Consider the following 25032-nt stretch of genomic DNA (forward strand, 5'->3'; position numbering starts at 1 on the left):
GACACTGAACTCACGATACGATATTATTGCGAGACATATGGTAAAAGGTTAACAAAAAATTAAATGCTAAATTTGGTGTTACTTTGTGTGTGTAAATGAATAGGCGTTTGACTTAGTGCTGGAAACCCAAAGCACAGGACAATAGTATATAATACTCTATTATAACAATATTCATGATTCTGAAGCTGAAAATACAGAATTATTTTAGACGAATATGCTTGCACTCTTTCACTGACTAGATATATTTAAAATAATGTAGGACACTTTTTAATAAGACATTTGGCTTTATTAGGAGCCATAAACATCCCCCCATTGCATTATTATAAATTATATTCAACATTATATAGTACAGTAGTTTAATGTAGTTCTGACACTAAAACTCTGAAACTCTTTCTCACAGTTATGTTATTTTGGGTGAACTACACAATACTTTTTTTGTATTGCGATATATTGTGACACTCCTAGTAATCACATATTGAACGTCAATTTATTTTATGTTTCTTAACTCATAATTCACAACCATACATTGCTTATAACTAGTCACAGTCTGACCTTTAGGGTCCATCATATCAGCTTCTGACACAACCAGTTACAGCGTGAGTTTAGGGCTTTGATTCTCTGTTTATTTTGGGACGTATTGAACGTCAGTTTATTTGTTTCTTAACTCATAATTCACAATCATACATTGACCTATTTACTTTGGTTAGTTGTTTTCTTTATAGCACATTCATTCATTCATGTATTAGTAGTGTGTCGGTCTCCACCCTTCTCTTATATCTCTATGATCTGCTTCAGGTTTCAGCTCCACCTGCCCGGTGAGCGCGAGGCTGCGTCTCAACCCCTCTCGAGTGCCCTACCCAGTGCGCAGCCTCAGTGGCGCGTGTCATAGGCACGTGACGCAGGCCCGTGTTGCCTAGGCAGCGGCCGAGCGGGGTTTGAGACGCGGCCCCGTGAGGTGAGAGTGAGAGATTCAACATGGCGGCGGAGTTTCGCTCTCTGGCGATGAAATACCATCAACAGTCACGAATGATATCGTAATATCGCATTAAAACAGCCTCAGATCGACTTCCAATCATTTCGTTTTACATTTTCAATATCCCCTGAAGGACATTATATGATATTTCGTGTCATCGCGAGTCGATGGTTGTAACGTAACGTACATTAACGCGGTACTTTCTCTCATTAATGACGTTTTATTCCTCATCGGGTTAGTCTGACGGATCTGAGGGGGAAATGTGCTTCAGGTAAATGTGTTTTCCTCTCGTTCTGCTTTGTTTTTGTCCTTTTCACCTGTGTTGTCGTCGTCTGATCTCTGACAGTCAGCTGATACACGGTCATTATGCAGATTTAAAGCAAACGCGTCTGAATTTATTCATCATATCATGCAAAACATTACATTTAAAATAATTACACTGTTATACCAATTTTGATTTAATCCTAATGCTGCATCACAGTGTTTATCATGGTTGTTTTCGAATCAAAAAACAAATGAAGTCAGTCATTATTTTATTTTCAATAAGTACAAATAATATCATGTTCACGTGTGATCTCTGTAAATAATGTAAAGCACAGATATGTTTAGGTTCAGTGATTATTTTGTATGTTTTCCCTGTTGATTGTGTTCTTTTGTTGTTGATGATGATGATGATGATGATGATGATGCGCTTTAATCTGACCTCAATATCACTGAAAAACACATCACTCATATTAACACACAGAATAAACCTATGGAAGCTTGTTTCTGATACGGAATAAAAGATAAAAAAAGGCAATTGCAACTTTTTCTCTCACTTTTTTCTCTCGCAATTGCCAGTTTATATTGCGCAATTTTGAGGAAGTTGTGAGATATAAACTCGCAATTGGGAGAAAGAAGTCAGAATTGTGAGATGATGATAATATAGCCTAACCCAGCCTCAATAACCTTTTATTTTTTTACTCCGTTGCATTAGTGGCGTGTCACGTGGTTAGTTCCTGCCAAACACACGTGCTAGTTAAGCAAATGCATCAGTGCCTTGTTCAAACATCACGTCACGTATCTCGTGTTGTACTACTGTGGCATAATTGATCTATATTATAATTCTACTGCATGTCTAAATGAGATACTGTCTTACTAACCCGAGACAGCTCTCATACTGTGTGAGGAGCAGTTCTGATAGCGTGTGATACAGTGAGGGAAACAGGATAGTGTGTGTGTGTCCTTCTTTCCTCAGTGCAGTGAAGCCTGTGTTTTGCATGGAGGACATGTGCTGGATTCCTGACGTGTGTAGAGTTACTTTGAGCTCCAGCGGCTGTTCCTGACTTCATTCACACTCGATGTTGCGAGAAAGAGTCGTTCAGCTGTTCCTAGTCTGAAAGAAATTGTGCATTATCCGGCAATAAAGTATTACAGCTGCACGATTAAGCAAAAATAAAACTGAGATTGTGATTATCACTTAGTGCGATTATAAAATGGCAAAGGCTGTGATGTAATAAAATAAATATATGCACGTATTTCAGGGTGAAGCGCGGCACTGTGTTCATTTACACACGAGCAGCTCATGATCTCTCCCTCTGCTTTGAGTTTGAGTCGCTTTAAGCTAATGTTTTATTTTTCTTAAATACTCTTTTAAATTTTACAATGAAATATTACAATAGAAAAAGAAAAAAAAACTATTTCCTGTTTGTACACAATAGGTCGTAATCATGAACTTCAAAGTCTGATGGAATCTTTCAAGGCAAACCTGTGATTCTATGTGATACGCACTGGAAGTCTGATGTTTTAAACGCGGTATCCTAAAGCTAGTTAAAGACTTTTCAAGCTACGCAGGGGAACAGCTTCTGGAAACCTAGTAGTGGCACACATGTTTGTTAATACTTACTGATGTTTGCATGCATGCAAATTATTTATTGATCAAATCTAGTAATTTAAAGGTAAATAAAGTATAAAAAAATTACAAAATGATTATCAAAATGAAATAAAATAAACTTTAAAAAAAAAAAAAAAAATGTAAGTATAATTTTTGGGCTTCGGGTCATTTTGACCTGCGAGGGAAAGATGTGTTACATTTGAGGGTTAATACTTACTGATGTTTGCTTGTATGCATATTATTTATTGATCAAATCTAGTCATTTAAAGGTAAATAAAGCAACAACAAAAAATTTCCCAAACATTTGTATTAAAAAAATAGAAAAAATATTATTAAAATGTAATCAAATAAGCTTTCTGAAAAATAAATAAATAAATAATTAAGTATACATTTAGGGCTTCAGTTCATTTTGACCCGCAAGGGAAAGATGTGTTACATTTGAGGGTTAATACTTACAGATGTTTGCTTGCATGCATATTATTTATTGATCAAATCTAGTAATTTAAAGGTAAATAAAGTTTTTAAAAAATCGCCAAAAAAATTACATAAAAAAATAGAAAGAATATTATCAAAATGAAATAAAATTAGCTTTCTTGACAAATGTAAAAAAAAGTAAAAGTTTTAGGGCTTCGGGTCATTTTGACCCGTGAGGGAAAGATGCGTTACATGCTGATGTATGCTTACATGCATGATATCAAATAAAGCTCTTGTGGATTTCTTCTGTGTAGGTGATTCAGATTAGCGGCGTACCTCAGGGCTCCGTCAGCGGCCCGTTCACGTTCATCATGTCTTCGGCCCCGAAAGCTCCTGTTCTCTCGGGCGGGGACGATCTCTCCATCTCGTCTCTGCTGTCCGGAGACCTGGAGGAGGAGGAGGGCGAGAGAGCGGATGAGGACCTGGCCGATCTGGAGGTGAACCCGTACGACGGGCTGCCGTTCTCCTCCCGATACTACAGTCTTCTGGAGGAGAGGAAGACACTGCCCGTGTGGAGCCTGAAGTACAGTTTGCTGGAGCACATGGAGGACCACAGTATGATCGTGCTGAGCGCGGATGGAGGCTCGGGGAAGAGCACACAGGTGGAGCACAGCTCATCCACATCACACACACGCTGATTCCCCATCAGGGTTTGAAATGAACACCCGCCAGATGTTATAATGTTTACTCACTTTGCTGGGGAAGTCAAATCTGCGCAGATTTAGCGCAAATACTCGTGAGTCATCATGATATATTAAATACAGTGTATTGCACAGAATTTGCTCATATCTGGCTTACTTGAACACACACGTCACTACACAACACATAACGGCACGCTTGTTCATTTGCATTGAAGCAACAGCGAAGATTAAAAAGCATTTGGTGAACAGAGAAGACATTGTTATTTTCCAACATCTATCCACCTATCTGTTCTGTTCCATCCCAATCTATTCTATTCTATTCTATTCTATTCTATTCTATTCTATTCTATTCTATTCTATTCTATTCTATTCTATTGTTTTATTCAGTTCCATTCTATTCTATTCTATTCTATTCTAGCCTAGTTTTGTTTGATTCTGTTGTATTGTGTTCTACTGTTGTGTTCTATTTCTGTTCTCTGACGTGGCTCTTTGTGTCGTGTGTGTGTGTGTGTGTGTGTGTGTGTGTGTGTGTGTGTGTGCAGGTTCCTCAGTGGTGTGTGGAGTACGCTCTGTCGCACGAGTTCTCTCAGGGTCTGGTGTGTTGTTCTCAGCCGTACGCGGCGGCCGCTTCCAGTCTAGCGCTCAGAGTGGCGGATGAGATGGACCTGAGTCTGGGGTTAGAGGTCGGATACAGGGTCCCACACGAGGACGGGTGCACCCCCGACACTATCCTGAGGTACACACACACACACACACCCCGGACACTGTAATGAGGTACACACAAACACACACACACACACCCCGGACACTATAATGAGGTACACACAAACACACACACACACACACACACACACCCCGACACTATCCTGAGGTACACACACACACACACACACACACACACACACACACCCCGGACACTATAATGAGGTACACACAAACACACACACACACACACACACACACACACCCCGGACACTATAATGAGGTACACACACACACACACACACACACACACACCGGACACCATCCTGCAGTACAAAGGTCAAAAATTCAAAAATGACAGAAATAAAAAATAATAATAATTTCAATGAAATGAATGTACTATATTTTAGTTGTGTGTTTTTTATTTAATATTTAGTATTTTTAGGGGATTTTATGGTACTGAATTATATTTAATAATTTAACCTGTTGGAATCATGTCCATGTTTTGTGTGTGTACCGAGTTTCGTTCCATTCTGATGAAGTCCAGCATGGCGTGAGAGCACCAGTAGTGATGCTTGTGCTGTAAACCTGCAGGTTCGTGACGGACTCGCTCTTGCTGGAGGAAATGATGTCAGACCCTCTCCTGCGTCAGTACGGGGTGCTGGTGATCGACGAGGCTCAGGAGCGCACGGTTTCCACAGATGTTTTGCTAGGGCTCCTGCGTGACGTGTGCCAGCAGCGCCGCGAGCTACGGGTGCTAGTGCTAACCGATCCCGCCAGCACGCACACCTTCGCTAGCTTCCTGGGAGAGAGCGTGCCTCACCTCAGCGTTCCCGCGCTAGCCTCCAGCGCAGAGATCCTGTACCGGGACCCGCCCACAGGACGTGACCTAGCAACCGCTTCCTGTCACATGATCCTGGATCTGCACCGCAGGGGGGAGCAAGGAGACGTTCTAGTGTTCCTCCCTAGTGTTCAGGTGTGTGTGTTTTAAATAATTTTTTTTTTTTTTAACCAGGAAGGTCCCGTCAATTAAGGGATAATGTATGAACATGTATGACACTTGAACAGCGTGATGAACAACATCCAAGTATTCAAAGGCACATTTACTCAGTAAGAGGATCTGCTGAGGGTCCTGCTTCTTATTATGTCCTGATAATAATATGGGTTTTTGCTTGGAACACAAAAGAAGATGTTGAGCAGAATACCAGGAAAGATGATGTAGATCTATAATGTCTAGCGGCTAAAAGGACTCTCAAAATTTTCTAGGTTTAATCCAAGCCTGTCTCTCTCTCTCTTGAATCCAACACGGACATAACTGCAGTTCCTCCACTGGCCACTAGAGGCCGGCTGCAGGAGAGACTCAATCCCATAATCCCTCATGTTAAAATGCCCAACTTTACAGCAGAAATAAACATGTTTACAGTCTGGAGCAGAAAGAGCTTTTGGTCTATATCGCTAATGTTGCCCTTCATGACGACTGTGAGGGGGTGAATATTTTTATAACTCATCCGTTTAAATTATATTAAGCCTTAAAGTTCTGCATAATTAAGGGTGTGGCCACTTGAGTGACAGGTGGATTGCCGCTGATGTCACTACTAGCCGTTTGTCTGCTGTCTGTTCGCGTGACAAGATGGCGATGGCCGGCTCCGCCCACTTTGGGCTTCAAAAATGTTTTTCAGAAATACTACGGGTGACATTTGAATTTGAATTTATTTATTGAAGGATAGCCTCTTGAGATGCAACATCTCATTTTCAAGAGGGTCCTATCATCAAGAGGGGACATCTCGCACACTACGCCCATATTTTTTTACAGTCTATGGTTCAAACCAATAACCTGTATTTTAAAAAGGCCATATTAAACCCTTTTACAATGTCTTGAGCAGGTTTTCCTGCGTGAATGTTGATTATTCTCCTCATATTCTCCATTGTTGCGGCTCCTCTCTTCCCAGTCTGTCAGTAACGCTCTGTTTACTTCCTGTCTCTATGAAGCCCCTCCTCCTGAAAAGCACACTGTGCTCTGATTTGTCAGCTGGAGCGGTGTGTTGTGATTGGTCGAGTGCTTTAAGTGTGTTTGGGAAATGTCCCGCCCCTAATTACCATAACCGCCAGTTTAATACACTACTAACTAACTCAACCAGGCCCCGCCCCTTTATTCTGCGCATTAATTATTTAAATGAGGAATATTGTGACTTTGCAGAGCTTTTTCATGCTCAAACAGCAACAATGAGAACATATAGTGATCTAACATAGTCACATCAAACCAACATCAACTCCTAATTTCTGTAAAACAGCGGACGTGTGTGTGTTGTTTCCCTTACTGCAAAAAATGCTTTTCTTACTCAGTATTTTTTGTCTGGTTTCCAGTCCAAATATCTACAAATTCTTAAATCAAGATGCATTTACTAAAGTAGTAGAAAACAAGACATAATATCATATGGAATTTTACTCATCTAGTAAATGCATCTTGATTTAAGAATTTGTAGATATTTGGACTGGAAACCAGACAAAAGCATGTTTGCAGTGCTCCCCTGATCTCCTTATGTAGATCACACACAAACATGGACTCCTTTTGTCAACAGTGTCACGCCTGAGCAAACAGAGCTCGTTCTGCGGAGACACTCGCTGAAGTTTCAAACGCTTCTGATTTCACTGAGCTGATGGAAAGATGCATTTGCATTGAATATAGATTTGCTGTTGAAAAGTTTACGTCCTAAAGCTAAATATACTTTTGCATGCGTTAATCACAGAGTCAGCTGAGCAAACTAATCTATACTACTCAAACCATTACAGAGGACTAGATGTTTGCTATCAAAACCAGACAGTCTCAAAAACACGCTTCGAAATCGCTGGTGTTTCTGACGTCACAAACTACCTTGTAACCAATCAGATCAACGTGTGATCGTCAACCAGTGGATCTCTGAGCTGAGTGAGTGAGTGGAGGCGGGGCTCATTTGCATATTCATAGAGCCGCGCATACTAAATGAGGCGAGGGTGTCGAGTTACAGTCAAGATATTTTAAGGCACAAAGACATTATTTTTCAAGGAAAAAACATTTAAATATGTCATTTTGGTGATCAAAGATGAGTTTTAAGGGATACAATGAGACAGAGATGTGTATTTGATCAGGCTGTTGTTGTGGTTGTCAGGAGATCCAGGAGTGTCGAGCGGCGCTGGAGAAGGAGTGTGTGTCTCTGAGCTCTCACCTGTCGTCTCTGCGTGTGATCGAGCTTCACGCTGGCGGAGGAGGCTCGTCGCAGGAGCTCTACGACCCCGAGAGCGTGGATGACGAGCAGGAGGACGAGCAGGAGGATCCGGCTCACAGACGCAGGGTCGTTCTCACCGACGTCTTAGCAGAGGCTTCGTTCTCCCTCCGTAACGTCCGATACGTCATCGACACCGGCGTCCAGCTGAAGACCGTGAGTGTGTGGAGATCAGGGCTGGCAAAGTGGCTGAAAAGCTCAGTTCGAATTTCTTTCTTAAATATCAGCAAAATTCTCGCCATTGTTCAAATGAACCACTTCAAATTAGTTATACTGGGTTAGCTAACACAAACACAACGTGTCAGTGACGTCATCCTCATGTCTCGCACGCCTCTCGACACACCAAACATTCAAATGCACGGATTTTACATTCGAATGTGCAGCTTTTTTATTTTTTATTCGACGAATATTCGAAATTCGAAGTCGTATTTGCCAGCCCTAGTGGAGGTCAGAGTTCACGTGGCTGTGGCGTTCAGTGTTGTTCACCCTGCTGTTCCTGCACAGATCTACAACCCTCAGATCCGAGCGGATTCACAGCTTCAGCAGCCAATCAGCAGACAGCAGGCCGACGCTCGAGCCCGCAGGGTCAACAGCAAACTGCCCGGTGGGTAAATACACACACCTTATTAAAGTGCCCCTGTTAGTATTATCTTTCGGTCATTGATTCGGAACTGAAACGAGTCTCACTTCCTGTTGAACCTGCGTAGGGTTGTAAGTAATTAGCATAATGCCCACCTCTGGTCTTGATTGGCTGAACAGCGTCTCTTAGCCCCGCCCTCAAACACTGTAGTGTATCTGAGACTGGAAGAGTTTGGTTCGTGTTGTTCATGTGGAGAAGACGCTGTTTTGGTGAGATTGATACGGTTAAACCCACGCCATCGTTACTGTTCGTATCACTGAGATCAAGAGCTGAGATTCAGATATGATAATGAGTGTTTGCTTTCTGACCAATCACAGCAGAGCAGCTCTCAGATAGGCGGGGCTTAGAGAGACTGAATCTTCGATGGAAGCGTTTCAGACACTGAGAGAAAAGAGCTGACGCTGCAGTGGAGAAATTAAAGTGTGTTTGATGCATGTAAACCTGTTGTAGGAGAAATTAAAACAAAATTAGGAACCTATAAAATGGCATAATAGGGCAAAAAAGAGAACCTTGTTTTGGACCCATGTGACTTCCTTTTGCTGAAATTTAACAATGAGTGAAACTGAAGCTTTAAAAGGACGCAAAAGACCATTACTGTTAATTAACGTAATCTAAGGCAGTTTGTTCTGGGTTGGTTTGGGGAGGAATTAAAAATGTAAAAACTGCAAACTCTGTACAAACAATAGCATTTGTCTTTGGAATAAAAAAAAAAGACACAAACGCATCATAAACATGGTCCATATGTGCTTCTGTGATGCTCAGTCGTTCAGTCCCATTCACTGTCATTGTATAGAAAATATCAATATAAGCATTTTATACCCAACCCTAATTGTATTTATTTAAAATATGATTAAAAGGAAGTCTGATGTTTACATTTATTCATTTAGCAGACGCTTTTATCCGAAGCGACTTACAGAACAATAGAAGCAGTGAAACTAACAATAGACAATAACATGCCAGTGCTGTGACCCTTCCCAGTTTAATCTAACGCAGTATGTGTACTTTATTTTATTTTATACTGTATATATAAATAGATATAGGATAGAAGATAAAGTGTTAGTATTAATGGATCAAGTGTTGCCGAGAAAGATGCGTCACGGACTCGGTTCAGTTGAGTTCATCGGTCATGTGATTGAGTTGATCGGTCGTGTGTGTTGTGTCCGCAGGTGTGTGTTTCCGCCTGTACTCTCAGCTGATGTACGAGGAGATGCCGGCGTCTCGGTGTCCAGCGGTGGCCGAAGCGAACCTCAGTCACCTGGTGCTGCTCCTCAAGAGACTGGACATCGCAGACATGGGCCAGTGCAAGTTCCTGGACCGGCCGGGTGAGAGCTTTATCCTGTGTTCTTCATTCAGATCCCCAGTGTTTGCTTATCTTCCTGGGGTCCACACAGCCATACAAGACAAAAACATACAGATAACATACAACACACAACATCACACACACAACTTACATTTACATATACATTACATATATGTCTTCTATATACAGATGTCCTTTTACTTTTTTGTATGTTTATTGGAACCATATTCCAAGCAACAGAACCTCGATAAAGCACAGATTGTTTCATGAAATGTGTGTGTGGACAAGCTAAAGAGTTGAGCTTTACTCACTCGACACGTTCTATAGTCGTGTCTAAAACCCACATATACAAGTTTATCAGAAATCCACACCTGTGTTCATCCTGACAGCAAATGTACATTTAGTTTTAGTCATATTTTAGTCATCTGAATTGTTTTAGTTTTATTCTAGTTTTAATCGACAAAATACAATAAGATTTTAGTCAACTAAATCTACTGTAGAATTTCCTAAAATTTCCAAACCCATGATATACTCCCGGAGAAAACATCTATTAACCTGTTAAATTTGATTTAATAGTTTGAACATGCAATACAGACACAGATGTAAAAAAAAATATCTCAAAATTAAATAAAATTGAACTCTTTTCAATAATTGATACATGCATTCTTTATAACAACTTGCACACATCATTCTTTATTCTTTAAAGCAGACATATTTATTTGAATAAATTAAATATAATGAATCCTTATGAAAGCTATTAAAGAGCAGTGAATGCCTTTCTCTTTTTGCATCAAACAACCCGCCAACGACATTCATCAAACACATGCCAACCCGTGTCATGATCAGCACGTGACAGTTCAGATGTGCACATCTACCACACACACATCAGTTCTCTTCCCAGATCATCCCTACCTAACATCTTCTTCTAGTTCTTATTCGTTGATGAAAATGTCAATAGATTTTCGTTATAGTTTTTGTGATTCAAAACCAGTTATCGTCTCGTCTTCGTCTGTGAAAAAATTTCGTTGACAAAAATAATGCCGTAATTATTGGTTGGTTCCTTAAGGGATAGTTCACCCAAAAATGAAAGTTAACACATGATTTACTCTCCCTCAACTCATCCTAGGTGTATATGACTTTCTTCTTTCAGACGAACACAATCAGAGTTATATTAATAAATGTCCTGGCTCTTCCAAGCTTTATAATGGCAGTGACATAACGACGAACGTGATTGCAATTCTCTGCCATTATAAAGCTTGGAAGAGCCAGGACATTGTTTAATATAACTCTGATTGTGTTCGTCTGAAAGAAGAAAGTCATATACACCTAGGATGAGTTGAGGGAGAGTAAATCATGGGTTAACTTTCATTTTTGGGTGAACTATCCCTTTAAGCGCCCTTGAGCCCTGGAAAGGCGCTATATAAATAAAACTTATTATTATTATTATTATTATTATCCACAGTTCACACTGTCTAACTGGCACATCTAGAGCTGGAAGTTCCTGTTGCATCCGACATGATCTGTGTGTGTGTGTGTGTGTGTGTGTGCAGCTCCTGAGGCGCTGATGCAGGCGCTGGAGGATCTGGATTATCTGGCGGCTCTGGACGACGACGGGAATCTGTCGGAGGTGGGAATCATCATGTCTGAGCTTCCGCTGGAGCCGCCGCTAGCTAAAGCTCTGATCGCGTCCTGCGAGTTCGACTGCGTGAACGAGCTCCTGACCGTCGCTGCCATGCTGACCGGTACACATCTCTCACGCTACAGGACTGATTCACACACACTAGTGTCTCTAGTGGGGTCGCGTATCGTTTGACTTTTAACGATTCCGATTCCTATTTCAAGTCTTCTTATCGGTTCCTGATTTCGATTCCAATAAGGTAAAAAAAATAGCGTGGATATCATTCACATTTAGTCTTATTGCAAAACATTTAATTGGAGCTGAATATCATGAACAGAAATCAACAGGCTGAAGAACACTTACACAAGGAGCGTTTGCCTGTGGTTTAAAAACACCATAGAAGAACAACTAGCAGAACTAATATACACTTCAAGCATTAAAGACAATAAACACTCAGTGATTAAAAAAGAACAAATAAAAAATTTGCGATCGCAACAAATAGACACAACTGAACACAGATACGATTGAAATAAACAGTGTTTTAAGATTTTCAGGTGTTCAGGTTCAGAAACTGTAATCAAATGTAAAATAACACTGCACTTTATTAATAAAATATACATTATATATATACAGTGGGGAGAACAAGTATTTGATACACTGCCGATTTTGCAGGTTTTCCCTCTTACAAAGCATGTAGAAGTCTGTAATGTTTATCATAGGTACTCTTCAACTCTGAGTGACGGAATCTAAAACAAAAATTCAGAAAATCACATTGTATGATTTTTAAGTTATTAATTTGCATTTTATTGCATGACATAAGTATTTGATACATCAGAAAAGCAGAACTTAATATTTGGTACAGAAACCTTTTGTTTGCAATGACAGAGATCATACGTTTCCTGTAGTTCTTGACCAGGTTTGCACACACTGCAGCAGGGCTTCTGGCCCACTCCTCCATACAGACCTTCTCCAGATCCTTCAGGTTTCAGGGCTGTCGCTGGGCAATACGGACTTTCAGCTCCTCCAAAGATTTTCTATTGGGTTCAGGTCTGGAGACTGGCTCATCAGACCACATGACCTTCTCCCATTCCTCCTCTGGATCATCCAGATGGTCATTGGCACACTTCGGACGTGCCTGGACATGCGCTGGCTTGAGCAGGGGGACCTTGCGTGCGCTGCAGGACGGAGTAGTGTGTTACTAATGGTTTTCTTTGAGACTGTGGTCCCAGCTCTCTTCAGGTCATTGACCAGGTCCTGCCGTGTAGTTCTGGGCTGATCCCTCACCTTCCTCATGATCATTGATGCCCCACGGGGTGAGATCTTGCATGGTGCCCCAGACCGAGGGAGATTGACCGTCATCTTGAACTTCTTCCATTTTCTAATAATTGCGCCAACAGTTGTTGCCTTCTCTCCAAGCTACTTGCCCATTGTCCTCTAGCCCATCCCAGCCTTGTGCAGGTCTACAATTTTATCCCTGATGTCCTTACACAGCTCTCTGGTCTTGGCCATTGTGGAGAGGTTGGAGTCTGTTTGATTGAGTGTGTGGACAGGGGTCTTTTATACAGGTAACGAGTTTAAACAGGTGCAGTTAATACAGGTAATGAGTGGAGAACAGGAAGGCTTCTTAAAGAAAAACTAACAGGTCTGTGAGAGCCGGAATTCTTACTGGTTGGTAGGTGATCAAATACTTATGTCATGCAATAAAATGCAAATTATGTGCATGTGACTGCGTGCGCACTCATTGGGATAATTGTAAATGCACATAAACACAGACAGAAAAGACATGCCATCATGGAAATAAGATAAATAACATTACTTAAGGACTATTTAGTTTGTTTAATAAAATAACAAATTGTAATCTGGCGCTATAAAGAAAATCAAATCAAATTTACTTGACCTTCAGGGGTGGGGGGCGAGCCATTAGGGAGGGGGGGGGCGCCCCCCTTATATAATGGTAGGGGAAACACTGGTGTTATTATAGAGCACGAATATTAGGCTACTGTCACTTTAAGAGCTGCACGGATCCAATATACTGATACACATGAAGACAGAAAACAGAGTCTCTCGCGCTTGAACGGTTTAAAGTCATATTGAAATTCTCACAAAGGAATCGATAAGAGGAACCGAAAAAGTATCTGATTCCTGACCTCAAGTATTCGATTTTCGATTCCCAACCCTAGTGTTTAGTGTGTGTTTGATGACTTCCAGCTCCGCCGTGCTTCATAACGCCTCCGGCTGGTAAAGAGGAAGCGGCTTCGACACACAGACGACTCTTGCTTCATCCCGAGGGAGATCACATGACCCTCATCAACGTCTACAACGCATATCTGCAGCGTGAGTGACATCATCACACCGGATCACGAGAAACTGAAGTGTTTGAAACCGCTCCCTGTACACTACATAGTGCACTAGATCCTCATAGTCATACACCATAGACTATACACTATATAGTGCACTAGATCCTCATAGTCTTACACCATAGACTATACACTATATAGTGCACTAGATCCTCATAGTCACACACCATAGACTATACACTATATAGTGCACTAGATCCTCATAGTCATACACCATAGACTATACACTATATAGTGCACTAGATCCTCATAGTCATACACCATAGACTATACACTATATAGTGCACTAGATCCTCATAGTCTTACACCATAGACTATACACTATATAGTGCACTAGATCCTCATAGTCACACACCATAGACTATACACTATATAGTGCACTAGATCATCAGTCACACACCATAGACTATACACTATATAGTGCACTAGATCCTCATAGTTATACACTATAGACTATACACTACATAGTGCACTATATCAGGCGTCGGCCATTTTGTAGTGGTGTCCGAATTCTGAGTGAACGACATCATTCCCTACATTCTTTCACTACTTTTACCCACAATCCTCTCTGAATTCGAGAGCTTGTGTCTGTTTCCTCAGATAATGAAGATGAGGTCTGGTGCAGGACGAACTTCCTGAACGCCTCTGCGTTGCGATTGGCTGTGGTGATTAGGGCGGAGCTACTGGAGGTGATGCAGCGAATCGAGTTGCCCGTCTCTCCGCCCGCCTTCGGTTGCCAGGACAACAGCACTAATATAAAGAGAGCTCTGATATCGGGATTCTTCCTGAAGGTAAACGCACGCACTCATACTGAGCCGGTTGAATAGCTGAAGCGCTGGATTCTGATTGGCTGATAGACGTTCCTCATTCCTAGTGCTGGAGAGCCACTGTCGAGTTTAATTACAAGTGTGACTGGAGTTAATGTGGGCCGGATCTGGGCCGACACTATGTTTCTGTCTGGGCTAGTTGATTCTGATTGGTTAATCTGATTGTGCTGAGATTGATTGCACATGATCAGTTTTGAGTCCCCGGTGTGTCTGATCTTCAGGTTGCTCATGACGTGGACGGCTCGGGGAACTATCTGCTGCTCACACACCGGCACGTGTCTCACCTCCACCCGTTCTCCTCGTACCGCTGTCGCCGGCCTCGACCCGACCCGCCCGGCTGGGTGCTTTACCACGACTTCACCATCTCACACGACAACTGCATCTGCATCGTATCCGAGATTCACCCTCAAATGTGAGTGTGATCGCATCAAATCCCTGCCTGTCTGTGAGTGCCTTAGAGGAGGAGTTCAGTTTAAAATGAAAATTAGCCCATGATTTACTCGCCCTCAACTCATCCTAGGTGTATATGACTGTCTTCTATCAGGAGAATACAATCAGAGTTATAACAAATATCCTGGTTCTTCCCAGCTTTATAATGGCAGTGAACGGCTGTTTCTGTTTTGAAGTCCATAGATGCACTTTTATGATGGATAAAATCTGGACTTGTGTGTGTTGTAGGTTGGTGGAGCTGGCGCCTCAGTACTATCTGGAGAATCTTCCTCCCAGCGACGGCCTGGATCTGCTGATGGGCCTCAGACTGAGTCTATTCCCTCCGGATGATCAGGACAAGATCCCTCCGGATAAAAGCCTTGAGGAAGCGAGAGAAGAGTCCAGCGCAGAGACGTGTAGTGTACAGTAACCGTTCAGATGTTTCAGTCGCTGGAACACACACACACACACAGTCGCTGGAACACACACACACACACAGTCGCTGGAACACACACACACACAGTCGCTGGAACACACACACACACACAGTCGCTGGAACACACACACACACACAGTCGCTGGAACACACACACACACACAGTCGCTGGAACACACACTCAGGCCGCGGTGCAATGAAGAACTCCAGATGAACTCAGATGAGCTTTAATCAGGCTCAGATCTGTTATTTCTGTAACTGACATACTATAATATATATATTTATATATATATATATATATTTTTAATAGTGGATAAAGACATGTTTCTGGATCAAGTAAGGGAAGTGAGCCCAGCAAACACACTATCAGCTTCCTGCAGCCAATCAGATGAAGCTCAGTCATGTCCAATCACATGATTAAGACTACAGTCCAATCAGAAATAAATGCAGTTTTACTCGTCTGTTATTGGACTCTCTCTCTCTCTCACTGAATTAATGACTCTGCTGGCAGTCTGTAGTGTGGAAGCTTGTTTCTGCCATGGGATAAAAATGGGAAAAAAGGTAATTGCGACTTTTTAATCTCGCAGTACTGGCATTTTTCTATGAATTCTAGGATTTTATTTTTCACAATTCAGACTTTTTCTCAGATTTCTTTTCTTCTGAGAATGAGGTAAAGTCAGAATTCTGGGAAAAAACTCAGAATCCCAGGGGGGAAAAAAATCTGAATTGAGAAATTTAATTTCAGAATTCCGGAAAAAAGTCAGAATTGTGAGATTTAAACTGAAATTCAGAAGAAAAAAAAGTCACAATTGCAAGATTTAAATTCAGAATTCCGGAAAAAGTCAGAATTGCGAGATATAAAATCAGAATTCCAGAAAAAAGTTAGAATTCCAAGATTTAAACTCAGAATTCTGGAAAGAAAGTCAGAATTGCGAGATTTAAACTCAGAATTCCGGGGGGAAAAAGTCAGAATTGCAAAATATAAACTCAGAATTCCGGAAAGAAAGTCACAATTGCAAGATTTAAACTCAGAATTCCGGAAAGAAAGTCACAATTGTAAGATATAAACTCAGAATTCCAGAAAGAATTTTTTTTTGTAGAAAGAAAGAAAGTCACAAATCTAAACTGCAAAATTTAAACTTAGAATTCCGGAAAAAAAGTCACAATTGCAAGATTTAAACTTAGAATTCCAGAAAAAAAAATCTAAACTGCAAAATTTAAACTTAGAATTCCGGAAAGAAAGTCACAATTCCAAGATTTAAACTTAGAATTCCAGAAAAAAAAAATCTAAATTGCAAGATTTAAACTCTTGCAAAGATTTTTGAACTCAAAAGAATTTTGAAATATAAACTCAGAATTGCAACATAAAGAAATCTTAATTAGCTTTTTATATTTTTATTCCATGGTGGAAATAAGCGTCCCTAAAGCAGAAATAAGCAGTTGGAAACGTGTAATCCTGCATCCGCATCACTAGTGTGTGTGTGATTGTGTCGATACACACTCCTGCTCCGTCTGTCACACACACACACGTGCTCCTGTACCGACTCTTATATCCGTGTTGTGTTCTCGTAAACTCTCGGTCGCGGTGCATTTCTCCATGTGTTGTTGTGTGTTTGTTCTCCTCTTCAAACTGCCCGTTCAACCAGAACTATAACCAGAACTATAACCAGCACTATAACCAGAACTATATCAGTGTGTGCATTAATGCACGATAGTGAAATGCTCGAGCTCTTTAAAGCAGGACGGTATGAAAGCTCATTCCCTCCACTTGAAAAACTTGCTTTCGTAAGTCATAATTATAAGATGAAAAGTCTAAATAATTACTTAAAAACTCATAATGACACACTAAGTCGAAATTGACTGAAGACATTCTGTCATGGATTAGTTTCGGCTTTTATCTCATTATCAATTACTATGTCATAATTTCAACTTTTTGTCTCATAATTATGAATTTGTCAATAATTAAGTAAAAATTTTGACTTTTTTCCTCATAATTGACATGTTATAATTTCAACTTTTTGTCTCACAATTGACTTGTCATCTCATAGTTTTTAACTTTTTCCCAAAGCATGATTTTTTCCCTTTATGTGGCAGAAATGGGCTTTCATAGGATGGGTTCTGATTGGCTGTCAATGTTTTTATCATTCCTCTGCTATTCTCTTAGATTTAGAAACCAATATTAAAACTCCAGAGTAATTGTGAACGGGCTTCTGGTCCACGATGAGCCGCACAACACCAGCCTCCGATCTTCACTCAGCCTTCCCACTGAGCCGGACACTTTTCAGGATGATCCCTTTGTTTTCTGGAATCATGAATAGTGTGAGTTGATGATCTTCCTCGGTTTCCTGAACGTGACGCTCGTGAAAGCGACGGATCGACACTGGATGTTCGGGGTTCAGTTTGTTTGAATCCTATGACTGTGTATCGTGCTTTTAGAGGTCGTTTACTCCTTGTGTTTTGTATTTTTCTAAATCTTGTTCTCTCTCTCCCAGAAGCCTCTGTATTTTGTGTGTGAACTCTTGAGTGTACAAATGTGACTTTAATACAGGGGGAAATTTGAACACTAATTAAAAGTTGTGGTGCTTTTTTGAATTCCAGTATAGCAGATGTGTGTTTGTCTACTTCTCTTTCCTTTACATTATTTAGTGTTCCGGGGCAAAAATGACCTGCCTTTACAATTGCTCATAAATCTCTCATGTTATATTATCACTAAATATAAGATTCAATCTTTTTGTTAACTTGTTTTCTGTCATTCAGAGTCAGAATTGAGAGATAAATTCAGAATTCCAGGAAAAGTCAGAATTGTGAGATTTCTGAATTTAAACAATTCAGAGGGAAAAAAAGTTAGAATTGCAAGATTTAAACTTAGAAATGAAATTTTCAGTGCATATCTGTGTGAGGTAAAATGACACAAGCTCTTGAAGCTCCGCCCCCTGAGCCGGGAGCAGCAGCTCATTTGCATTTAAAGAGACAAACACAACGACACGTTTTTGCTCACCCCCTCAAAAAGTGAAAATTTTAACATGCTATAAATAATATCTGTGGTATTTTGAGCTAAAACTACACACACACACACACACACACTCTGGGGACATCAGAGACTTATTTCACATCTTGTGAAAAGGGCATTATATGAGCCCTTTAAAGTTTTTAGGTAAAAGTAAATCCTCTCCAGCTAGTAGTAATGTACATGACATCTCTAAAATGAGATTTAAATCAGATTTTATTCAAGTCTTCAACATCAGATAAAGCTTTGAGACATGAACATGTCAGATCAAGGCCACAGTCGAGCAAACCCCAAGTAACGTGCTTTAATGATTATAGTGGGTTCTCGGCTTCATCTCCACAAGAGAAAGTCTTCATGGAAGCAAGGATCTGCTCAAACGCATCACAGCTCTGGTTTAGTCAGAAGAGTGTTTTCTTAATCCAGATTGACACTGGGTTTGACTCCAGTTCCGGCTGATTCGAGTGTCTTCACTTCTTCTCTGGTTTGGCCTCCAGCGGCTGCCCGATGTCTTTCCCTCGCAGCTTCAGACCTGGATCAACAAGTCGAGTCTCTGTCATTTATACAGCGCTTTAACAATATAGAGGTTTCACAGCAGCTTTACAGTGATAATAGGAGATTACAGTAATAATTATACTATATTAATATACTTATACTAATATTTATGACATAATTTATACTTTTTATCTCATAATTATGTCTTTGTGTGTCATAAAAAAATTTGTCATAACTTTGACTTGTTTATCATTATTTTGACTCAATTTCAACTGTCATATAATTATGACTTAGTATGTCATGAATTAAGTAATAATTTAGACTCAATTATGAGTCTAAATTATTACTTAATTCATGACATACTAAGTCATAATTATATGACTTAGTATGTCATAATTTTAAAAAATGTGTCACAATTTTGTCTTGGCATGTCAATTTCAACATTTTGTCATAATTTTGACTTTTTATCTCATAATTTATTTCTTTTCCATAATTTTGACTTGCTTATCATTATTTTGACTGTCAATTTTAACTTTATCATATAATTATGACTTAGTCTGTCATTAATGAAGTAATTTCAACTTTGTCATAATTTTGACTTAGAAAGACATAAGTCACTCATGAGTCATGACTTTAAGTATTTATACTTTTTATCTCATAATTATTTTTATATGTCATGTCTACATATAATTATTTTTATGTCATAATTTCAACTTTTTATCATGACTTGGTATATCAATTTTAAAAAAAAATCCAATTTTGATTTGTTTATCATTATTTTGACTGTCAATTTCAACTTTATCATATAATTATGACTTAGAATGTCATGAATTAAGTAATAATTTATACTTTTTATATCAAAATTATGACTTAGTATGTCAAAAGTTTTTAATGAAATTATTTTTTGTCATAATTTTGACTTATCTCATAAAACAGTGTCTGGATGATCTGCTTACCAATGGCTCTCTCGATTTTGCCCATGACTTGGTTATTGGGGATGGCCTTCCCACACTCGTAGTCGGCGATGACCTGAGGCTTCTCACTGATTTTCTGGTGAACAAACACACAGAACATATTTCTGAAGGAGCATTTCTGATCAACTTGATAAAAAAAGGGCAGAATTTTTCAGATTGCGAATTACGCATAACTTTAAGCCTTAATATAATTTAAACGGATGAGTTATAAAAACATTCACCCCCCTCACAGTCGTCATGAAGGGCAACATTAGCGATATAGACCAACAACAGGCTATAAACATGTTTTGTTCTGCTGTAAAGTTGGGCATTTTAACATGAGGGATTATGGGATTGAGTCTCTTCTGCAGCCGGCCTCTAGTGGCCAGTGGAGGAACTGCAGGTTAAGTCTCTTCAGTGTGGATTCGAGAGAGAGAGACTGAAGGTTGCGTTTGCATTAAACACACGAGTCGTGACAGAGACGGCTCGGGTCGCTCAGGCTTACAGTGGCGAGATCTTTCTGCGTCAGACCCTGGTTTTGTCGGCCTTTCTGGATCACTTTCCCCACTTCCAGTGGCACTCGCTGGTGATGGAGCTCCTCCGTCTCGTGGTCCAGTTTGGCCGTGTTCTTGGTCACCAGATGCTGCTTGTTCTGACCCGCCGACCCTGAGACCACAACAAGTCAAATCTGGGAATACTGCATATATTATATATCTGTGCACATCATGATTGTGTTAATAATGTTGAATAAGTTCCATCTCTTCTCTGATGATGTGGGCGGGGCTTTAACCTGTCACTCACATGAGATCAGCCAATAGCAAACCACAACCAGCCAATCAATCCCCCACAGACACAACCAAGCCCCGCCCACATGTGTTCTTGTTCCTGAAGAGTTTCTCTCAGATATACGACACAATAGAGGAGAGAAGACCAGCACAACTTCACTTTCATGAGGTCTTTAAACACGGACACAAGAGAAGACGTCTAACCATGATGATGTTGTTTTCTATATAAGATTAGACATACGCAATATTCTAATGATATGAACTGTCATCTTTATGTCACACAAAATATAATGCCGTTCTGAAAAAGACGACAAAGGGGAAAAACACAGATATATATATATACCTAAACATGTTCACTAAAACCACACTTATAATCTCTGAATGTGTTTGATTCAGTTCACAGCAGAGGAAGCACTTTTTATTTATTTTTATTTATGGGTCAATTTGTATTGAATATACTGTGAAAAGCGCGATATAAATAACTCTGAGCTTTCGGAAACACTGGAGCTTTTGTGACTTTCTCTCACTGAGGATCATGAACATCTACAGAACTGAACCATCATGGATCTGGTCATAAGTCAAGTTTATTTGTATAGCGCTTTTCACAATACAGATTGTATCAAAGCAGCTTCACAGTATTAAATTTAAATAATACAACAAAGTTTGTTTCAAGAGGAATTTATTGATTGATAAAATTAGATTAAATATCCCCAAAATATCCCCAACTGAGCAAGCCAAAGGCAACAGTGGCAAGGAACCGAAAAACTCCAAGTGACCTAATGGTGTCCTAAAACTCCATCAAGTGACCTAATGGTGTCCTAAAACTCCATCAAGTGACCTAATGGTGTCCTAAAACTCCATCAAGTGACCTAATGGTGTCCTAAAACTCCATCAAGTGACCTAATGGTGTCCTAAAACTCCATCAGGTGACCTAATGGTGTCCTAAAACTCCATCAGGTGACCTAATGGTGTCCTAAAACTCCATCAAGTGACCTAATGGTGTCCTAAAACTCCTAAAACTCCATCAGGTGACCTAATGGTGTCCTAAAACTCCATCAAGTGACCTAATGGTGTCCTAAAACTCCTAAAACTCCATCAAGTGACCTAATGGTGTCCTAAAACTCCATCAAGTGACCTAATGGTGTCCTAAAACTCCATCAAGTGACCTAATGGTGTCCTAAAACTCCTAAAACTCCATCAGGTGACCTAATGGTGTCCTAAAACTCCATCAAGTGACCTAATGGTGTCCTAAAACTCCATCAAGTGACCTAATGGTGTCCTAAAACTCCATCAAGTGACCTAATGGTGTCCTAAAACTCCATCAAGTGACCTAATGGTGTCCTAAAACTCCATCAGGTGACCTAATGGTGTCCTAAAACTCCATCAGGTGACCTAATGGTGTCCTAAAACTCCATCAAGTGACCTAATGGTGTCCTAAAACTCCATCAAGTGACCTAATGGTGTCCTAAAACTCCATCAGGTGACCTAATGGTGTCCTAAAACTCCATCAAGTGACCTAATGGTGTCCTAAAACTCCTAAAACTCCATCAGGTGACCTAATGGTGTCCTAAAACTCCTAAAACTCCAAGTGACCTAATGGTGTCCTAAAACTCCTAAAACTCCATCAAGTGACCTAATGGTGTCCTAAAACTCCATCAAGTGACCTAATGGTGTCCTAAAACTCCTAAAACTCCATCAGGTGACCTAATGGTGTCCTAAAACTCCATCAAGTGACCTAATGGTGTCCTAAAACTCCATCAAGTGACCTAATGGTGTCCTAAAACTCCATCAAGTGACCTAATGGTGTCCTAAAACTCCATCAAGTGACCTAATGGTGTCCTAAAACTCCTAAAACTCCATCAGGTGACCTAATGGTGTCCTAAAACTCCATCAAGTGACCTAATGGTGTCCTAAAACTCCATCAAGTGACCTAATGGTGTCCTAAAACTCCATCAAGTGACCTAATGGTGTCCTAAAACTCCATCAAGTGACCTAATGGTGTCCTAAAACTCCATCAAGTGACCTAATGGTGTCCTAAAACTCCATCAGGTGACCTAATGGTGTCCTAAAACTCCATCAGGTGACCTAATGGAGAAAAAAAACCTTGGGAGAACCCAGGCTCAGTCGGGGGCCAGTTCTCCTCTGGCATTTATGAGCTAGAGGCCGGATTGTAGTTTGAACTGTAGGATTATATGAATTTTATAAGAACCTGAAACACATTCTCACACTTTTACTAATGACAACATTACAAACTAAAGCTCATTTCTTGAGATAACCTCAAATTTGGATCAACTCAGTGAAAAAATTTGGACTTTTGAGGGTTAAATGTAAAATAAGTGTCCGAATAGGAAATAGATAAAATACATAAGCATACTAATATGATTAAAGATAAAGATGATTCCTCTGAGTCACAGCAGTTTTACTGTAGATGATGATGATGATGATGATGTGTGAGGTTAAAGGTTAAAGGTTCATTAGTTGTTGTTGTCAAACACACTCCAGTATTAGAAACTGCATATGCATTAAAGTATTATATTTCTTACATTTTTTGGTGGTCTCCACATCATCTCCTCTCCTCTGAGCGGCAGCGACCGCCTGGAACACACACACACACACACACACACACACACACACACACACACAGTCAGTCTATCCCCAGGCTTCACCTTTCCCTGATACTGTACTTCATTATATTTGAAATATATTCCCTTTTTCAATATTATATTGCAAATATACTAACAAAAATGTTTACCATCTTTAAATACATTAAAAGCATCTAAATAGTTACAAGCATTATTAGCTTTTACCCATTTATACACAATACAACTTTTAACACACTTTAAAAATAAAATATGAAAAATATACTTGAAGTGAACATTGTTTATTTTTTAAAAGTGTATTTATTTGCACTTTATTAAAAATATATTTTAGGTATATTTTTAACTGTGCGCTGGAAATGATCACCGTAAGTGTACTTTCAAAATACATTATAGTATACAATAGTATTTTGTACAAAGTAATAATTGTTTGTTAATGTGCATGTGTTATTGAAGACAGAGTGTGCCATGAGTGATATTTGGAGTAAGTCAAAGGTATTATTGAGCATATACTTTTCACTCAAATATAATACACTTATGGTCTATCGCTAGTATGTTTCGAAGACACTCGTAATGAATTTTTAATGTACTTGTAACACAAATAAAGTACACTTTAATATCACTAATCAAGCAAGTAATTAGTCCATACAGGCATATACTTAAAGTATACTAGAAGTTGTTCCAATTTACTTAGTACACAAAAGTACACTAAACACACTTAAAGTTATGCTTTACTACAATGTAATAATCACAACTAAAATATACTTAAATAATACTTAATCATACTATAAAATAAACAGCACACTTCAAGTGAACTAAGTATGGCTGCAAGAAACTTGTACTTGTTTTAAATTTCAGACACTGTTTCTGTTTGTCCAGACATGAAGATGAAGATGAAGATGAAGATGAAACACGTGACTCTATAGAGTTGTTGTGGATCGAGAGAATATTCTATTTTCGGTTATAATTAGTTAACATGAACTAAGAATGAGCAATACTTCTACAGCATTTAATAATCTTAGTTAATATTAATTTCAACATTTACTAATACGTTATTAAAATCAAAGGTTGTGTTTGTTTAACATTAGTACTAACATGAACAAACAATGAACAGCTGGACTTAAATTAACTAACATTAACAAAGATAAAGACTGTAACAAATGTATTGCTCATTGTTAGTTCATACATTAACTAATGAAGCTTATGGTAAAGTGTTAACGTTACGCATATTTCATTAGTCATTTTATTGCCATGCTTCGCATTTGCTTTCAATGCAAATTCAGTTTATTTTGTAAAGCACTTTCCACATTACATCTTGTTTCACAGCACTTGTTTCACATTTCAGACATTGTTTCTGTTTGTCCAAACAACAAGAACAAGAAAAAATGAACATGTAACTTTGTTGTGGATCGAGGGAATATTCTAGATTCCAGCGCGCGCCACGTGTTGGCCAGCCGAACCCGAACCGGAACCCGAACCGTGATCCGGATCATCAGAACACACTCACCTGTCTGGATTTGGACTGAGAGGCAGAGGGGTTCTTCTTCCTCAACACGGTCACTGTGTCCCAGTCGCTCTCGGCCATGCTGTCTCTCTGTGTGTGTGTGTGTGTGTGTGTGTGTGTGTGTGTGTGTGTGAGATTAGAACCAGATCCGCTGGAGCAGAGAG

At 39.7% G+C, this 25032-nt stretch overlaps 2 protein-coding genes across 4 annotated transcripts; one reads left to right on the plus strand and one right to left on the minus strand.

Annotated features, from left to right (window-relative positions):
• The first annotated feature begins 935 nt into the window (after positions 1–935).
• On the plus strand, positions 936–18122 carry dqx1 (DEAQ box RNA-dependent ATPase 1). Of its 3 annotated transcripts, none has more exons than XR_014206078.1 (13): positions 936–1244; positions 3575–3922; positions 4504–4697; positions 5258–5639; positions 7810–8079; positions 8428–8527; positions 9730–9885; positions 11414–11605; positions 13690–13815; positions 14439–14629; positions 14887–15077; positions 15344–16577; positions 16691–18122. XR_014206078.1 is itself a non-coding variant. In XM_082169932.1 (12 exons), the coding sequence occupies exons 2-12, from the start codon at positions 3632–3634 to the stop codon at positions 15522–15524; spliced, it is 2274 nt and encodes a 757-aa protein (XP_082026058.1). In that variant the 5' UTR covers positions 936–1244; positions 3575–3631; the 3' UTR covers positions 15525–18122. The 3 variants fall into 3 exon arrangements, 1 of the variants encoding a protein (XP_082026058.1); XR_014206079.1 differs by having other exon boundaries at positions 15344–16452; positions 16497–18122; XM_082169932.1 differs by having other exon boundaries at positions 15344–18122.
• A 613-nt stretch (positions 18123–18735) lies between these two features.
• Positions 18736–25032, minus strand: LOC309498677 (endothelial differentiation-related factor 1 homolog). Its single transcript, XM_082169521.1, has 5 exons — positions 24872–25032; positions 23311–23362; positions 20488–20648; positions 19986–20079; positions 18736–19066 (listed from the first exon to the last, which is right to left on the minus strand). The coding sequence occupies exons 1-5, from the start codon at positions 24947–24949 to the stop codon at positions 19005–19007; spliced, it is 447 nt and encodes a 148-aa protein (XP_082025647.1). The 5' UTR covers positions 24950–25032; the 3' UTR covers positions 18736–19004.

The sequence above is a fragment of the Leuciscus leuciscus genome, assembly GCF_965113295.1.
Source record: "Leuciscus leuciscus genome assembly, chromosome: 5".
NCBI lineage: Eukaryota > Metazoa > Chordata > Actinopteri > Cypriniformes > Leuciscidae > Leuciscus > Leuciscus leuciscus.

Coding starts and splice junctions, on each gene's coding strand:
- dqx1 (XM_082169932.1), top strand. CDS start 3,632: ATGTCTTCGGCCCCGAAAGCTCCTGTTCTCTCGGGCGGGGACGATCTC. Junction 4,698..5,257: donor ACCCCCGACACTATCCTGAG/GTACACACACAC, acceptor GTAAACCTGCAG/GTTCGTGACGGACTCGCTCT. Junction 13,816..14,438: donor CTACAACGCATATCTGCAGC/GTGAGTGACATC, acceptor CTGTTTCCTCAG/ATAATGAAGATGAGGTCTGG.
- LOC309498677 (XM_082169521.1), bottom strand. CDS start 24,949: ATGGCCGAGAGCGACTGGGACACAGTGACCGTGTTGAGGAAGAAGAAC. Junction 20,649..23,310: donor TGTGGAGACCACCAAAAAAT/GTAAGAAATATA, acceptor TTGTGGTCTCAG/GGTCGGCGGGTCAGAACAAG. Junction 19,067..19,985: donor CAAAATCGAGAGAGCCATTG/GTAAGCAGATCA, acceptor TTGTTGATCCAG/GTCTGAAGCTGCGAGGGAAA.